Raw genomic sequence first — 18692 nt, 5'->3', positions numbered from 1 at the left:
TAGTATTTATTTGCAGCATTTTATAGGTGAGAAAACTGAGGCTTAGAAAGGCGAAGTAACTTTTTCAACACCACACAAGTTAATACATGATAGAGTGGAATAAACTCCAAAGTTTTTAAAACCACTATACACTATATTGCATCAGATCGGATGTGGTGATGAGAAAGAGGAAAGAGTAAAGCAGTGACTCCTTAGGTTTTTAAGCCTTGGTGATTGAAGAATGTTGGTAGAGAGATAACTTCTCGAATAATCCTGTTTCAAACATCTACAAATTATATAACAAGGGTTTCAAGTAGTATATGCTAAAATCAGATTTCACAATAAACTAATTTTGTACTCTCTCTTGAGGTTTGTTATACTGCAGTTAGACTTGGAAACCACTTAAGAATTCTGTTACTGTGACACCTGTAAAATATAGTTTATTTCAGCTCTTAAAAATCAGTATTTTAACAGAAAAAGCTTCAAATGCTTTGTGAACTCATCTAGCCTTTTCTATTTTTTTTAAAGTTGATTTTAATGAGGAAATTAACATGAAAAAAATCTTCCCTAAGCTGGAATATATGAGAGCAGTGCCTAGCACATAGTATACACTCAGTCAATATTTAAAGAAATGAATTTATAAAAAATTAACAAAGTTCTTCATAGCTTTCTAAGTTACTTATTTTTGTTTTGGTTTTAAAAGATGCACAGTTTGAAAGTGATGAACGAATTACACCCTTGGAATCAGCCCTGATAATTTGGGCTTCAATTGAAAAGGAACATGACAAGCTTCATGAAGAAATACAGAATTTAATTAAAATTCAGGTATGAGTATTACTTTGTGATCATAATTATTATTTTGCTAGAAAGTAAAAATAACATTTAAACAAACTTATATTAACTGTGATTAAAAATCTCCCAACAAACAACAGTCCAGGACCAGATGGATTCACAGGTGAATTTTATCAAACATTTAGAGAAGAGCTAACACCCATCCTTCTCAAGCTCTTCCAAAACATTGCAGAGGAAGGAACACTCCCAAACTTATTTTATGAGGCCACCATCACCCTGATACCAAAACCAAACAAAGATACTACAAAAAAAGAAAATTACAGACCAATATCACTGATGAATTTAGATGCAGAAATCCTCAACAAAATGCTAGCCAACAGAATCCAACAGCACGTTAAAAGGACCGTACACCATGATCAAGTGGGGTTAATCCCTGGAATGCAAGGATTCTTCAATATACACAGATCAATCAATGTGATACACCATATTAATAAACTGAAGGATAAAAACCACATTATCATCTCAATAGATGCAGAAAAAGCTTTTGACAAAATTCAACACCCATTTATGATAAAAACTCTCAGAAGGTGGGCATAGAGGGAACCTACCTCAACATAATAAAGCCCATATACAACAAACCCACAGCAAACATCATTCTCAATGGTGAAAAACTGAAAGCATTCCCTCTGAGATCAGGAACAAGACAAGGATGTCCACTCTAGCCAATACTATTCAACATAGTTTTGGAAGTCCTTGCCACAGTAATCAGAGAAGAAAAAGAAAAGGAATCCAAATTGGAAAAGAAGTAAAACTGTCAGTATTCACTGATGACATGATATTATACATAGAAAATCCTAAAGATGCCACCACAAAACTACTTGAGCTAATCAATGAATTTGGTAAAGTTGCAGGATATAAATTAACACACAGAAATCTCTTGCATTTCTGTACACTAACAATGAAAGGTCAGAAAGAGAAATTAAGGAAACAATCCCATTCACCATTGCAACAAAAAGAATAAAATACTTAGGAATAAACCTAACCAAGGAGGTAAAAGACCTGTACTCAGAAAAGTATAAGACACTGATGAAAGAAATTAAAGACGACACAAACAGAGGGAGGGACATACCATGTTCTTGGATTGGAAGAATCAACATTGTGAAAATGACTATACTACCCAAAGCAATTTACAGATTCAGTGCAATCCCGATCAAATTACCAATGGCATTTTTCACAGAACTAGAACAAGAAATTTTACAATTTGTATGGAAACACAAAGACCCCGAATAGCCAAAGCAATCTTGAGAAGGAAAGACGGAGTTGGTGGAATCAGGCTTCCTGACTTCAGGCTATACTACAAGGCTACAGTGATCAAGACAGTATGGTACTGGCACAAAAACAGAAATATAGATCAATGGAACAGGATAGAAAGCCCAGAGATAAACTATGATCAACTAATCTATGACAAAGGAGGCAGGGATATACAATGGAGAAACGGCAGCCTCTTCAATAAGTGGTGCTGGGAAAACTGGACAGCTACATGTAAAAGAATGAAATTAGAACACTTCCTAACAGCATACACAAAAATAAACTCAAAATGGATTAAAGACCTAAATGTAAAGCCAGACACTATAAAACTCCTAGAAGAAAACACTCTTTGACATAAATCACAGCAAGATCTTTTTTGACCCATCACCTAGAGTAATGGAAATAAAAACAAAAATAAATAAGTGGGACCTCATGAAACTTAAAACTTCTGCACAGCGAAGGAAACTATAAGCAAGACAAAAAGACAACCCTCAGAATGGGAGAAAATATTTGCAAATGAACCAACAGACAAAGGATTAATCTCCAAAATATATAAACGGTTCATGCAGCTCAATATCAAAAAAACAAACAACCCAATCAAAAAATGGGCCGAAGACCTAAATAGGCATTTCTCCAAAGAAGACATACAGATGGCCAAGAGGCACATGAAAAGCTGCTCAACATCACTAATTCTTAGAGAAATGCAAATCAAAACGACAATGAGGTATCACCTCACACTGGTTAGAATGTAGAAAATCTACAAACAGTAAATGCTGGAGAGGATGTGGAGAAAAGGTAACGCTCTTGCACTGGGAATGTAAATTGATACAGCCACTATGGAGAACAGTATGGAGGTTCCTTGAAAAACTAAAAATAGAACTACCATATGACCCAGCAATCCCACTGCTGGGCATATACCCAGAGAACACCAAAATTCAAAAAGACACATGCACTCCAGTGTTTATTGCAGCACTGTTTGCAGTAGCCAGGACATGGAAGCAACCTAAATGTCCATCAGCAGATGAATGGATAAAGAAGATGTGGTACATATATACAATGGAATATTACTCAGCTGTAAAAAGCAATGAAATTGGGACATTTGTAGAGACATGGATGGACCTAGAGACTGTCATACAGAGTGAAGTGAGTCAGAGAAAAACAAATATCGTATATTAACACATATATGTGGACTAAAATGGTACAAATCAACAGGTTTGCAAGGCAGAAATAGAGATACAGATGTAGAGAACAAACATGGACACCAAGTGGGGAAAGCGGGGAGGGTTGGGGGGGAATGAACTGGGAGATTGGGATACCAAATTGTGCACTAAATATATGCAGTTTATTGTCTGTTAAAAAAGAAAAAAGGAAAAGAACCATTTAATAGAAGTTGAATGGTAAACCTGTAGTAAAATTTAATATAATCATGCTCTTTATAAATTTGACCTTTGGTTTATAATCTTCACATGAGCTCTACAGCTGAGACTTAATGTTTTCTACCTAAATGCATATTGCCCTCACTTTAGAAAATATGTCAAATCTATTTAAATATTACTACTAAACAACTTTCAAAATCCAGTGGTTTGTGCTCTCCTATTTAAAGATTATCTTTTAGTTTTTATTTAAAAAAAAAATTTTTTTTTAGCCACACTGCATGGTGTGTGGGATCTTAGTTCCCTGACCAGGGATCGAACCCACTCCCCCTGCAGTGGATGCTCAGAGTCTTAACCACTGGACTGCCAGTGAAGTCCCTAAAGATTATCAAATGATAAGAAATGAACGGATTTTTGCAGTTAGGAGAATGTAAAATTTTAACTGTAGAGAGAATTTTAGGAGTAGCCTATTTAAGAGTGAGAAACCAAAGAAAGTCATTCAAAGATACAATAGTAGGGAAAATATGTTTTACTTACAGGCAGAATATGTACTCAGGATTTTCATAGTTAAATAAACTTTTCCAAGTTTTTAGAAAAATTTTTATGATTGGGTAGGAGAAATTCCAGGTGGTGTCCCACTTCCTCAAGAATTAATTATTGATAGTGTGGTGACTGTTGAATAGAATTAAAACCTGAAGAGAATGGGCAGGAAAAAACGACTGCTTCTTTCAAGAATTTCAACCCAGGGCAAAGTGGTTTGTTATGTTATCCTAATCTTTTGGAGCTCTGGGGAAACAGCCCTTTGTTAAATATTCTAGTATAAAGTTAAATGGGTTACTACGAAACACATAGCAAACATGTTATAATATATTGCCTACTGTTTGCCACATATTGTTCTAAGCACTTTTATGTATAACTCTTTAATCCTCACAACTACCCTATGAAATAGGTATTATTATTTTCACAATTTTACATTGGTGTAAAGTGAGGCACCAAGAGGTTAAATAGCTTACCCAAGTTTACAAAGCTACCCAGATGGTAATGATGGCCCTATATCTTAACCACGTAAGGTATAAAAAGGCCATTTTATAAAACAATTATTCAAAAGCATCTGGCTTCCTGAGTTTCTGTTAGAGATTTTCCTGGGATTGTAGGTAGCAAATTTTACATATCCTAATCATCACAAACACCATCCATCTACCTCTTCTCCCATTTCCCTTTTGCTCAAAATTACTATTTAAGTGGGTCCTCAATATATGTACTGTAGCTCCTAATTTATTTATTAATTCCTGCCTTTAATTTGGCCTAAATTACAAAGAGATAGAATGCTGGACATTTGTTAGTAAATATGCAAGGGGCCAATGAGAAATTTTCATGTCCTTTCAACCACAGTTATTTCATGTTTGAAAAGTATGAAGGTCAGTCTAAAGTTATCCACACTCCAGTTATATTAAAATTTGTATTGGCTGCACTGTCTCATCAGCACTTTCTGTTCAAGGCTGCTGCCTCCCCAGTCACTGCTGTGCAGGTGTGAACATGTTACATCAGTTCATTTGTAACTACCGTGGAAGCAAAAATGGTTGCCCCACCTGTGATTTGCAGGGAAGAAGAGCAGTGTGCGGTGATTCGTTTTTTGTGGTCTGAGGGTGTGCATGTCCGCACTCTTCTGCCCACACTGTCGACACTCTGCATTTTGAGGTGTTAAAGTATCCTCCCTAGAGTCCTGATCTTGCTCCATCGGACTTTCACCTGTTTGGTCCCCTGAAAGCAGCCCTAGGAGGACAAAGATTCACTTCTGATGAAGAAGTGAAGAGAGCGGTACGTTTGTGGCTTGCAGCTCAGCCTAAACATTTTTTAAGGAGGGAATACAAAAGCTTGTTGACAGATGGACAAAGTGTATTGAAAAGCAAGGAGATTGTTGGAAAATGATGTATCTGTCGTTTTAAAAGTTAAATAAAATAAATTCTACAGCCAGAGTGTGGATAATTTTTGACTCTCTCGTATTTTATATCATTTATCAAATCAAATTGTTAAGCTACATAAGAGTATTTTAAATGAAGTAGTTTAGACATACCTGAGTTATTTCAATATCAAACAACACTTAGATATTTTAAAAAGCAATCTAAGGTATGTATTTGTCATCTTGTCTTTTAGGCTATAGCTGTCTGCATGGAAAATGGAAATTTTAAAGAAGCAGAAGAGGTCTTTGAAAGAATATTTGGCGACCCAGATTCTTCTACGGTAATTATTTAAATTAGAATCAGAATTTTAGAGCTTTTTGTATGGAATAAGGAAAATTGAAAGAACGTTGGAGGAGAAAAGAAATGCTTTTTCTTTTAAACAGTGTAGTCCAACAGAAATATAATGCTAGCACCATATGTGATTTGAAATTTTTTTACAAGATAATTTATTTTGTTTTCTATTTTATACATATTAGTGTATATATGTCAATCCCAATCTCCCAATTCATCCCTCCAATTTTAAATTTTCTAGTAGCCACATTAAAAAAGTAAAAAGAAACAAGTAAAACTAATATACGGAAGGAAGTGTGTTGGTTATATGCAGTACTACACCATTTTATATAAGGGACCTGAGCATTCTTAGATTTTGATACCCGAGGGGAGTCCTGGAACCAATCCCCTGCGGATACCAAGGGACAACTGTACTAAGTCTTTGAAATCCAGGGTGTATCTTACACTTAAGTCTAAATTCAAGGCTCATACCTTTCAAGGGCTGAGTAATCATATGTGGCTAGTGGCTACCACATTGAGCAGCGCAGGTATAGGAGAATGCATTATAAGTTGCTTATTTTTCTAGAGGTTTCTTACGTGATCTCTAATTTTTATATGTATGTGTAATGTTAAGATCAATAGAAGTTAATTTTTCAGTATTATAAACAAAGTGTTATGGGAGCAAATTAAGCTTATTCAAAAATATACAGTTTTTAGTGGACTCTTGATTGAACAATAGCATACCTTAGTAGAGTACATGTATCATAAGTATATAAGTAGGTGTATTTTCACAAAAGGGACATACTTGTGTGAGGACCACCTAGGTCAAGAAATAGGACATCACCAGCACCCTCCAGTCACTATCTTTCCCAGCTTCTCAAAGGTAACCACTTCCTGACTTGTAACATCCAAGAATAGTTTTACTTATTTCTGAATTTCATGTAACAGAATCATATAGCAAGTTTATATTTGTAAGAGATACATGGTATTGCTTGTAACAGTCGTTTGTTCATTCTTGTTGCTCCGTTGTAGGAATGTACTACAATTTATCCATTCCACTGTGGATGGATGTTTGAGTTATTTCCAGTTTTTGACCATTGCATTCCTTTGCATGTCTTTTGTAGAAAAAATACATGTGTTTCTGTTGAGTTTATACTTAGGAATAGAATTGGTGGGTTATAGGATATGCACATATTCAGTTTTAGTAGATACTGCCAAAGTTTTCCAAAGTAGTTGCATCAGTTCCTCCAATAGTGTGAGAGAGTTCCAGTTGCTTCATAGACCTTATATGTGGTTTTCATTTTAGTCATTCTGGGAAATATGTAGTGCTGTTGCATTGGGTTTTGATTTCTGTTTCTTTGATTAATGAAGTTGAGTACTTTTTCACATGGTAGTATGGGGGAAGAGGGGATCACCATAATCCACTGAAGGGCTGAGCCTTTAGTAAGGCTCATTCTCTCTCTAATTTGCCCCTGTTCCTAGGGTGTAACCCTCCAGAGAGTTCATGTTTATTGGGTTCCCTGCCCTTACTTTTTTGCCTTAGCACTGTGAGACTACTGAAAATTCCACTTTGCTTGTACTTCACAGAAGAGGAAACTTTATGGCCAGTAAGCATAAGAGAGAAAGTGTTAACTTCACTAATATTAGTAGTCAAGTTAATACCAAGTAATGTATTGAAGTAGCATTTCCTATACCTCTGATTGGCAGTAATTAAAGTGTCTTAGAATACCAACAGTTGGCTCAAAATGTGGAGAAATGGTGAGAGTGCCATACCTTCCTCTCAGGAGTGTAAATTGGTACTTAAGCTTTGGAGAGCAAAATTTTAGCAAAATCGATAAGCATGCATTCCAGTAATTCCACTTCTAGGTAAATACTCTAGAGTAACTGTTTTTACTTTCACTGCATGTTTTTTAAAACCATGAAGCTTTATTTAAAAAAGAAAACAACAAAAATAAAAAACTGAAGGAAAAAAAACAAGGCCCTACTGGGACAGTTGTTCTGGGATAGAGCTTGAGAGGTAGAATTTTTTTTTAAAGCTTTGTAGTGCAATCAGAGTTGAAAGAAATAGTATCTAAGAAAAACTTGTGGACAAGAAGACATGTAGAAAAATGTTTAATAGCATTGTGGTAATAGAAAATAGCCTAGGGGCTTCCTTGGTGGTGCAGTGGTTAAGAATCTGCCTGCCAATGCAGGGGACACAGGTTAGATCGCTGGGCCGGGAAGATCCCACATGCCACGGAGCAACTAAGCCTATGCACCACAACTACTGAACCTGTGCTGTAGAGCCCATGAGCCACAAATATTGAGCCTGTGTGCCGCAACTACTGAAGCCCGCATGCCTAGAGCCCATGCTCCGCAACAAGAGAAGCCACCACAATGAGAAGCCTGTGTACTGCAAGGAAGAGTAGCCCTGCTCACCGGAAGTAGAGAAAGTCTGTGCACAGCAACGAAGACCCAACGCAGCCAATCAATCTATCAGTCAATCAATCAATATTTCAAAAAACCAAAACAAAAACAAACCAAAAAAACCCCCAAAAAACCCAACAACAACAAAAGAGAATAGCCTAAATGCTTTCAACAGGCTGGAGGGAAAGGTGAATAAATGGTGTTTTTGATCAATGGAATACTGTACAACAGTGAAAGCAACTAGTAATTCTGTAAATATCTGGTCAATGTGGATGAATGTCATAGAGTTGAGCAAAATATAGAAAGTTTCAGAAGAATACACATAGTAAAATACCATTGGTTTAAAGTTAAAGCCATGCTAAGCAATACTATAAATTGTTTACAGATGCGTATATTTGTAGTGCAAGTGTAAAGGAATGTGTGAGTGTGCTAAGTTCTAAATTCAGGATAATGGTTACCTTGAGAAGAGGAGGGCCAGGGTGGGGGAAGGGTGCCATCAGATTATGGTAGTAAATAAGGTTTCAGTTGTACTGAAAATGATTTATTTCTTAAACTTGGTAATGGATATTTAGGTTTGAAAAGTTTTTTAATCCTTTTGTGTATGTGTAAAATACAAAATTTTTTTCAAAGTCAAAAAACATACTGGTGGGCATTCAGAATGGGATAATTTTTTAAACCTCTTGAGTTTTTGTTTATGAAGTAATTTTTTCAGTTCAATAATATGACAAAATTTCTGGTATCTTATTTGTGATTTATGTGCTAATAAATATCTTCTGTTTTCTTTAGCCTTTAAAAAGGAAATTGCTTATGATAATCTCTCAGAAAGATACATTCCATTCCTTTTTTCAACACTTCAGCTACAACCACATGATGGAGAAAATTAAGAGTTATGTGAATTATGTGCTAAATGAAAAATCATCAACCTTTCTAATGAAGGTATGCATATATCAGAGAGACTTATTAAACATAGACTTGAGAAATTGGTATGATAAAGGAGAATACTTGAAATAGAAATTCTTAAAAACTAATCAGAGTTTTATTTAGTGATTTTATAGAATGTGGTGAAATGTTATAATTAGTGAATCTCAAGGGTTTATTGGTGATCTCTAGTATTTTTACAGCTTTTCAAGGTAAGAGCTGGGGAAATTTTTCAAAATAGAAAGTTGAGGGGGAAACTTATCAAAATTAATTAAGAAATAAGTGAAAAGGAATAGTTTTAATTTAATTAAATTTAAGTGAAATTCTTAGCATATTTTTGGGAAAAGTCAAATTGGACTGAAGAAGGGCCATTAAATTTTTTTTATAACATTTTATCCTATCTTAGCCTCAAAAAATGTTAACTTAATATGTTATAGTGAAACATTAATTTGAGGTAGTTTAATTTTAAAATACCTAGAATCTTTTTTTGAAAGTAACCTTTTCTCGTAAAATTGGCTAGAGAGCATTGTGTGTATCAAATACATTTACAAAGAAAACTCTTCTCCATAATGCTTATAAACCAAGCAGGTAGCTGATGGTGATGTCATAGTTTCTGGGGAAAATAACAATGCGCTACCCTTTGTTGGCCTGTGAAGAGATACTTTGGTATGACTATCAAAGAACAAGAAGGCTTAATTAAATGTTATTTGTTTTAAATGGCTTAATGCATTATTTCCTCTCCCACAATCCCCTTTTTTAAGGCAGCAGCAAAAGTAGTGGAAAGTAAAAGAGCAAGAACAACAACTTCTCAAGATAAACCTAATGGTAATGATATTGAATTGGAAACTGAAGCTGATTTGGGTATAGGAAAAAGGTTTGTAAATTCATTAGTGTATTTTTTCTTATGAATGTAGTATCTATGTAAAAGTGATGCTAGTGAGCCATTGTTAATAAAAATAGAGCAGTAGGTATATTGTCTTACTGATGGCTAATATTTGGATATTTGGGACTACTCTAGAGTTAGGGCTTATGCAAATTCTGTTACATATGATAAGCAAAAGTAGAGAAAAAATAGTACTGTGTAGATAGTGTGAGTAACATCATTTATCATTCTCAGGGAACATGAGCCCTAGAACAGTGTTGAGGCTGGAAGCCTGAATCATCTGTGCCCCTTAATTCTCAAATCCGACAAGTCCTCGTGTTACTGTACTGAGGGTCATTCTAGTTTTTTAAAATATTGTTCATCTTCTCTAAGGATAAGCTAACAGCTTCATCTGATGCACAAGTGCAGAAACAGTGATTTGCTCCAGTGCTGGCGGGAAACAGGCTGTGTCAGTCCTACATACTGAGAGATAGGAGTTCTGTTTTTAAAGTTATTTCATCTTAGGGATTTTCAGGGGTAATTTTTACAGAATTGGCTTTTACCTTTTGCTTTGGCTTTAGAACCTAACCCTATTGAAGAAGATAAACTATACCATTATAAAGATCTTTTCTGTTGAAACTGTGGTCCATTCCTTCTCTTCATCCATCCTTAAACCAAAGCCAAATAGTCAAATCCTTGTGGTCTCTGGATGGATGTATTTGGCAGTAGATGTAATAATACTCTTTTCTTGGGACCATGACTTCAGTGCTGTAAGCCCCCATCTTAACTACTTGTTGAGAAGTGGGGATTGGAGTCTGAGTTGGATGGACATGGCATTCGTCACACCTCAAGACTGAGCTCAGTCTTAAAGTTCTTTTTGTCCGTGCCAATCAAAACATGATCCGCTTCTCACTGCCTCACCTCCCCAAGGGCCCTATTGAAGTCATATTTCTCATTGACTTTTTTCTAAGACCCATTTTCGGAAGTAGGGATTTCATTTTTATTGGCTCTGTTATTTCACTTTGTTTAGAAATTCAAAGTTTAGTAATACTAAGACCCAATACATTCTGTGGCCCATCCTTCCTGCCCACTGTAATACTGCTTTAAAGTAAAGTAAAATTAGAACTTATGATAATTCTTGCAGATAATGAATGTTTCCTGTGTACTCTCCTAATATAGTACCACCCACTTATTTCAGATGCCATCCTAGACACACAGTTCAGTCAGTGTGTAAAACAGAACTCTTGACGTTTTCATCTGTCTCTCTGACTCTCTTCCTTTACTTCACACATCTAGTTATCTCCCCAAGTGTTGTGAATTCCATCTCAGAAATGCCTCTCTAATCCATTCTTATCATTTATATCCTAGGTTATTACTTAGCTTTGTGCCACACAAATCCATCCTTGACATGACTTCTAGAATTAGCTTCCCATAAAAATAAATCTGTTTAATGCACTTCGCAGCGTAATAACCTCTATTGGCTTTCTGTTTCCTTCTTGATGAATTAGATTTTATTGCATGGCTTACAAAGCTTTATGTAATCCTTTTCTGGATTTGTTTGTTTTTTCATATACACCTTGTCCCTAAGATTAACCTCTCTGTGCCCACATTCATGGCACTTTCTAGCAACACAACTTCTCCCTGATTTTCAAATATTACAAGCTCTTTCATGCCTTGACTCTTGCTTCAATTTTGAATTTCCTTCTTTCTGTTCTCTTCAAGGTAAACTCTTATTTGCCATTCAAGGTGTAGCTCAAAGATCACCTATAAGAACTCTGCTGACCTCTGAGCAGAGTTGTCACTTCTGTGCTCCCACAGCGCCGAGTCATACTTCTTTAGAAGGACTTATCCTGGATAGTAACATAATCTGTTTACCTGTCTGTATCTCACTAGATGGAGAATTCTTTCGAGGTTTTTAAATAGCTTTGAATCCTTGGTGCCTAGTTTGTTACCAGGCATACATTAGATCTTGTCGTGCACTAGACACAGGGAGAAAAACCAAAAACTAGAGACAGTGAGATTAAGAATCAAGCAAATATCAGAATCATCCCGAGAATCAAGTTTACCAGTTTCAAGGCCAGAATCAATAAGACGTAAGTAAAACAAGGATAGAATCAGAACTGTGATTTGGAGGTCAGACAAATGCTAGGAAAGATGAAACCTTCATGCTATCAGTACTAGAGGAAATAAATATTTTGTTCTGGTAAAGCTTATAAACTATTTGAGGCAATAAGAATTACAGACTTGAAACAGAAACAGTAGCAGACATTACATAATTTGGTAAAGTTTATAGATAGACTTAAATGCTGAAGGAGTTAATGGACAACTTCAAGAAACTGTGAACATGGAGCCAGGCCTTGAAGAATGGTTAAGATTTTTACAGGTGGGTAGAAGAGGAAATGTCATTTCAGAAGAGAGGAACAGTTCAGTGAAGGCATGATGCTGTAAATAGTCATGCTGTGTTTGTTGGAACTAATTTTATATATAAAATAAAAATTTTATAGCAAAGGGGAGGAGTTGTGTAAAACAGTCCAGTTGGAGACTGCTGGGGAGGATAAGAAATTAAACTTGAATTCATAGAAATAAAGATCCATGAAAGAGTGACATTGTGAATGCTCAGTTACAACATCAACTCTGCTGAACTTAATGTTTGGGGAAGACATTGATTTAATGTCTCTGGTAAGCACATCTGGGCAAAAATTAGCCATGTTGTAATGGACTGTAAAGATCCTAATTTTACCAGAGTTTCTTTCCAGAGATACTTTGTATAAATTGAAATATGACTTGACTATGTGGAAAGTACTATCCTTATGAAAAGTTTCTTTTGTTTACATTCTTACAAATGTTTTTTTCTTTTAAAGTGTTAGTGACAAACAGTCTGCGGTAACTGAATCCTCAGGGGATACAGTATCCTTATTGAGGTGAAGTAAATTGACATTTTTCTTCTCTATTTTTAAAATCTTTGAAGCAATTCATGCAAACCTAGGTAGGTTATAATTGCCACACCACTAGTATGATTTGAAGAATATCGCAGGGTCCTACTTACCTCAACAGATATTTAAGACCCTGCTGTGTCTTGAAATGCCAAACTGGAGACCTGCCTCTTGGGACGGTGGTTGTTTCACATTGTTTCTACAAGGAATGCACATGAAGGGAGTACTTGAACTTAAAGCAGCTAATTAGTAAACTCTTATTCTGTCAAAAACAAGGATATGATGCTGGGGCAGGAAGGGGGTGGAGGTTATATTTCTAACGAATGCCCCAAATTCTGATTTTATGAAATTACTTGAAAAAACTGTTTAATCTCTTAGAAATGCTATCACAGACCATGTAACATGTTCAGAGAGCAGGAAGTCTGCATGAGTGATTTCAGAGTGTAGAGCAGTTGGGATGCTAAATGGAACTGGGGGAGGGGTGGCTGACTTGGTGTGGAGGAGGTCGCTGGAGATGAGGAGTTTTGGGGCCAGGGTGTTATCTGGGCTATCCATGAGAGCACAGAAATAATTCATGGTAATGGCGGCGCTTGGGGATAGAGAAAGATCTGCAAGTGATGGGACATGCTTGGAGGATAGTGCATGATTATGGAGAATGGTAGATGGCGATACACCTCAGTGGCGTGAATCCGCGGAGGCTAAGGTTTCTGTGGAAGCAGGATCCTGAAAGTGGCATCCACTAGGAAATGGGAGGTATAGAGACCCACCTCTGGGACCCTGTGGTTTGTGGAAGGTGAAGCTAATGTCTACTCAGGGAGGCCACAAAGGAGAGAAATACTGTCCCCAGGGGAGAGCTGGACTTCAGACAGGTGAAGAAGTTGAGACTGGCATTCCAGAGAGCACAATAGAAAGTTTGGGGAGGGAGGGAAAGCATTAGCAGGTTGCATAGAGTACCTATGGGGTAAAAGTATAGTTTTTAGGTGCTGATAAAATAACTGCCCAAGCTTAGTTGAATTTTTTTTATTTTATTTTAGTTTGTTCCTTTATAAATTGGAATGATACAGACTTTGCAGAGTTGTGGAAAAATTCTGCCGCATCCTGTATTTCCAGTTTTACCTTTCCCAAAAGCCCTTTTTGGAATCTATGAAGCTAATCAAGTGATATCTGCCATCATATTTAAAGGGATTTTGGAATTTCTCTAATTGGAAGGCCAAAAGAATCTTGATTTCTGAGTAGATGAGATGGAGAAAATAAATGATGGGAGAGAGAGAAGTCTGACAACAAAAGTCTTAAGAGGCTAAATAAAGACTAAGATGGTGCACTAAGGAGAGCACCAAAGGAAACAGGCCGAAGTAGGAGAAGGTCCTGGATAGAGATTGGGACAAATCATCTACCTTTTCCTTTTGCTTTTCTAGTCTTTGCAGAACCAATCACAAGCTTTCACGTTTCATTTAGGTCTCACAAAAATCTCTTCTTATCTAAGTTGAAACATGGAAACCGACAACAGGATGATAATAAGAAAGAGGAAAGAGTGGAAACTCTTCAAAGTAAGTACACTTATAGTTTTAGGAGTGGAGACTTGATATGTCTTGAAAGCAGTCCAACACTTGATCTCACACCACAACACACAAACACACTTCAGAAGACTGAAGCACAAAGGGATTAAATGTCATGACTTCATAGAATTAATTAGAGGTGGTGCTCAATTTAGAAAGTTGTAGTTCTTGTTATTTATGGTAATGTTCTATATAGTCATTGTGTACACTTACTGAACACTGAATGAGTACAGGGAAATACAGGGTTAGGTTCTTTTGAGCCTCTGGTTACAACATTTTGGTCAATTGTTCAATATGTAAGCTTGTTTTATGTGTTTCTGTTTATTTATTTACTTATTTAGGCTGCACCACACAGCATGTGGGATTTTAGATCCCCAACCAAGGATGTAACCCGTGCCCCCACAGTGGAAGTGTGGAGTCTTAACCCCTGGACCGCCAGGGAATTCCCTATTTCTGTTTTAAGAAACCTTACTTAACATATAGTGTTGATTCATTAACATTGAACCCATGGCCAACAACACTGTAACTCATGCCTGAATGAAGCTTACCTAACCCCATATTTTTCTCTGTAAGGAGCATCATACATAGCCCTCTTGCACTTAGGAACACTAGATAGCACTTCCATAATACACTTGGGGAAAATTTTAAACAGCAGAATTACCCCCAAAAAATCACAAAAATATGGCACTTAATAGACTGTAATAAGAACACTTATTTCTAGTGTGGGAGCTAAAATCAGATGGCAGAGCTTCACCTTGTTTAACCTCAGCTGGGAACATGAACTCAAATGTTGTGCCACTCTGGGCATGTCCACCAGTGTAGACAAAGGCACTGCAAGTTTTGATTTTTGATTTACAACTTTCAGGAGGTAGGTGAATTTTCAAATACTAGAATACACGAATATAATAAGGATTAACTATATATAGGATCTAGCTACCCTCCTCAATAGCCTTTAGAATTTATTATCCTTATAAAAGGCATTGCTAGATTTAAAAAACAAGCAACAGGGGCTTCCCTGGTGGCACAGTGGTTAAGAATCTTCCTGCTAATGCAGGGAACACGGATTCCATCCCCAGGCTGGGAAGGTCCCACATGCCACAGAGCAACTAAGCCCATGCGCCACAACTACTGAGCTTGCACGCTAGAGCCCACGAGCCACAACTGCTGATCCCATGCATTGCAACTACTGAAGCTCGCGTACCTAGAACCCATGCTCTTCAACAAGAGAAGCCACTGCAATGAGAAACCGGCGCACCACAACGAAGAGTAGTGCCCTCTTGCCACAACTAGAGAAAGCCCGTGTGCAGCAACAAAGACCCAGTGCAGCCAAAAATAAAAATAAATAATAAAATAAATCTTAAAAACAAAAACAAGCAACAATAACCAAAAAAAACCTCAAAAGCAGTCCATAATTACTTTTGATTATAGTATAATTGTAAGTTCCTCCTTGGTATATATTCATTCAAAAAATGTTTATTGAACCCACACTGTGTTCTAATGCAAGGATTTTTAAACCTTATTGATCCAAATATAAATACTTACTGATCGATATAAAAATAATAGGTGTACCACCTTGATGCCAGGCACATAATATGCCTGAAGTAAATATTGACTGAATTTATTCATAGTCGATGGCTGATGATAGGGCCACTGTTAGCTAGTATTTGTAAATTACAGTTCTAAAACATTTACATCCATAGATACTCTTGTTATCCTCGCTATAAAGATGGTAAACTTAAACTCAAAGAAATATTTGCTTCATGTTGGTGAAGTTCCTAGCTGCAAAATGGCTAGAAATTATAATTCTAAACTAAAATAATTTGGGGATTTTCTTGGACTTTTAATTTCATAATACAAAGTTCAAAGAAATGGAAGCATACACTTTTTTATACTCTAGTTGATCGGTAGTGAAAGTGATGAAGCCTGTAATCTCATTGCAGAGTGGCTTGGCAGTGACTATGGATATTGAACTTAGAAGATCCTATGAGTTTTAGAACATTTCTTGATTTTTTGTTAGATGTTAGTAGTATACACATATACATTCCAAAAAAGTCCAAGTTGCTTGAATGATACCTAGGTATCCTCTTTTTACTAATAAAGGATATTAATTTTGTGTGCTAAACACTTAAAAAACTTTTTTTAAACCTTTTAAAAAAGATTTGTAAAATTGCTGTGTTATTTAAAAAATCAAATAATTCAGAAAAAAAATCATCTAAATTCTTTCTATGCAGAAAAATCTCACCAGCATTCAGTGAAATGATTAATATATGAGTTAAAAGCTTTTTATCTGTAAACTCAATTCTCAAAACAACCTGAATCAGTGTTTGTTTGTTTTTTTTTAAATACCCCCATTTTACAGATGAGGAAGCCAAGACAAAAAGAGGTTAAGTGTAAAAAGCCCTTGGTCTCAGATTGTGAACAGAACGAGACATTCGTGACTTCAGAACCCATGTCCTTAAATGCTGAGATAGACTGCTTCAATGGAAGAACAGATAGAATCAAAGGAAATAAAAATTTATAAAAATGTGATGAGGTTACATATGTACTTTAAAATATATTTATATTTAATTTTTAAAAGGTGAAACCGAAGGATTCAATGAACTTCGCATAAATGCTATTTCATAAGAAATATATCAATAAACTATATGATTCCTACAAAATGAAGAATAAATGATATGAAATGCTTTGATAGGTTGGATCAGTTTGCCTCTATAACTGTAAATTTAAACTTTAGACCACTGATTGATTTCAGCTGTAATGGGTGAGATTCGCACAAAAACTTTGGCTAAATGTAGTGTTCTTTGGAAATACTTTTCCTCACAACTTTGCAGATTTTGCTCCATTATTTTCTGACTTTATCAGTGCTGCTTGGACAGTCTGACTCAACCTGACTTTTTACCCCTTTGTATATGAGTTGCTGTTTCTAAATAGGTGCCCAGATTTTTCTAATATATGCATTTGATGCAGTAAATTCTCCTTTAATTACTGCCTTAGTTGCATCCCACAAATTTTCATGTTTTATTTTCATTTTCATCAAAATATATTTTTTATTTCCATTGAGACTGTTTTTCTTTGATCTTCTGGGCTATTAAGAAGCTCTGTTTAATTTCCAAAAATTTAAGGATATTCTAGATATATTTCTTTTAATGATTTTCAATTCTGCACTTGATCTTAGCCAAAAGGCCGAGAAGCGATGATGATTTTCAATTATGACCTGAGAATATGCTTTATAGGATTTTTTTTCTTTCTTTTTTTTAATTTTTTTTTTTGTCTGCATTGGGTCTTCGTGGCTGAGTGCGGGCTTTTCTCTAGTTGCAGTGAGCAGGCTTCTTGGTGTGGTGGCTTCTCTTGTTGCGGAGCACAGGCTCTAGGTGCACATGGCTTTAGTAGTTGTGGCTCATGGGCTTAGTGCTCAGCAGCATGTGGGATCTTCCCGGACCAGGGATTGAACCTGTGTCCCCTGCACTGGCAAGCAGATTCTTAACCACTGCGCCACCAGAGAAGTCCCTCTTTTTCTTTTTTAATTTAAGGTTTGCTTTATGGCCCAGAATATAGTCTATCTTGGTGACTGTTGGTGTGCACTTAAGAATGTGAATTCTGCTCTTTTTGAGTGGAGTGTTGTAAAATGTCATTTAGGTCAAATTGATTCATAATGTTTTTCAGGTGTTCTGTATGCATGCTTTTTTTTTTTTTTTTTTTTTCCCTTCTACTAATTACTGAGAAGTATTAAAATCTCCAACTATAATTATGAATTTCTCTTAATTGTTAATCTCTGTTAGTTTACTTTTGCCTTTTTAGTCCTCTAGCACCTGTTAGAACAGTTCCCAATATGAAAATCTTTGTTCATAACTGGTGTGGTTTCCATTTACCTCACCAACACATATGGTCTGTTCCTGCAATGATACCATATCATCTCAATTACTGTAGTTTAGTAATAACTCAGTATGTGATAGGGCAGTTTCCTTCATCTTTCTGTTATTCTTTAGGGGTATCTTGGTGTTTTGGTCTTCCATAGTGTCAGGGGAAAAAAACAACTTCATAGAAGATTGTAAGCAGTGAAGCGCTACCACTCCATAGGTGCCAAAAGTGGACAACAAGATGGGTCAGAACAAGATGGTTTATTACAGCACAACAGATAGCATGTGGCATCAGCGTGGTTGTGCTGGTTCCCATCGCCAGGTCCCAAAGACAGTGCAGTGGGCCCAGGTAGATGCTGTGCAGGGCAGTACGTTATTCTGCAAGGAGGAACCTGGGGCCAAGAGCACTTTTTGAGTAAGCAGCAAGCAAAACATGTTAGGAAATAATCCAGTTCCCTTCCACAGGAGAGAGTAGTT

The 18692-nt window shown here is 36.2% G+C and overlaps 1 protein-coding gene across 6 annotated transcripts in view; it reads left to right on the top strand.

Moving 5' to 3' along the window:
- TERF1 (telomeric repeat binding factor 1) overlaps positions 1-18692 on the top strand; it is a 38988-nt gene that overhangs the window by 8543 nt on the left and 11753 nt on the right. For 2 of the 6 annotated variants that reach the window (XM_057735580.1, XM_057735582.1), the window contains exons 3-8: positions 683-804; positions 5607-5693; positions 8876-9025; positions 9769-9881; positions 12731-12790; positions 14258-14349. In XM_057735580.1, the coding sequence (XP_057591563.1) occupies positions 683-804; positions 5607-5693; positions 8876-9025; positions 9769-9881; positions 12731-12790; positions 14258-14349 (624 nt within the window). Of the gene's footprint in view, positions 1-682; positions 805-5606; positions 5694-8875; positions 9026-9768; positions 9882-12730; positions 12791-14257; positions 14362-18692 lie in introns of all 6 variants that reach the window. The other 4 variants (XM_057735583.1, XM_057735581.1, XM_057735584.1 and 1 more) reach the window with 3 other exon arrangements.

This window comes from Hippopotamus amphibius, chromosome 5, assembly GCF_030028045.1.
Source record: "Hippopotamus amphibius kiboko isolate mHipAmp2 chromosome 5, mHipAmp2.hap2, whole genome shotgun sequence".
NCBI classification, from domain to species: Eukaryota; Metazoa; Chordata; class Mammalia; order Artiodactyla; family Hippopotamidae; genus Hippopotamus; species Hippopotamus amphibius.
The sequence above is the reverse complement of the archived record's forward strand: the minus strand, read 5'-3'. Positions and strand labels throughout refer to the sequence as shown.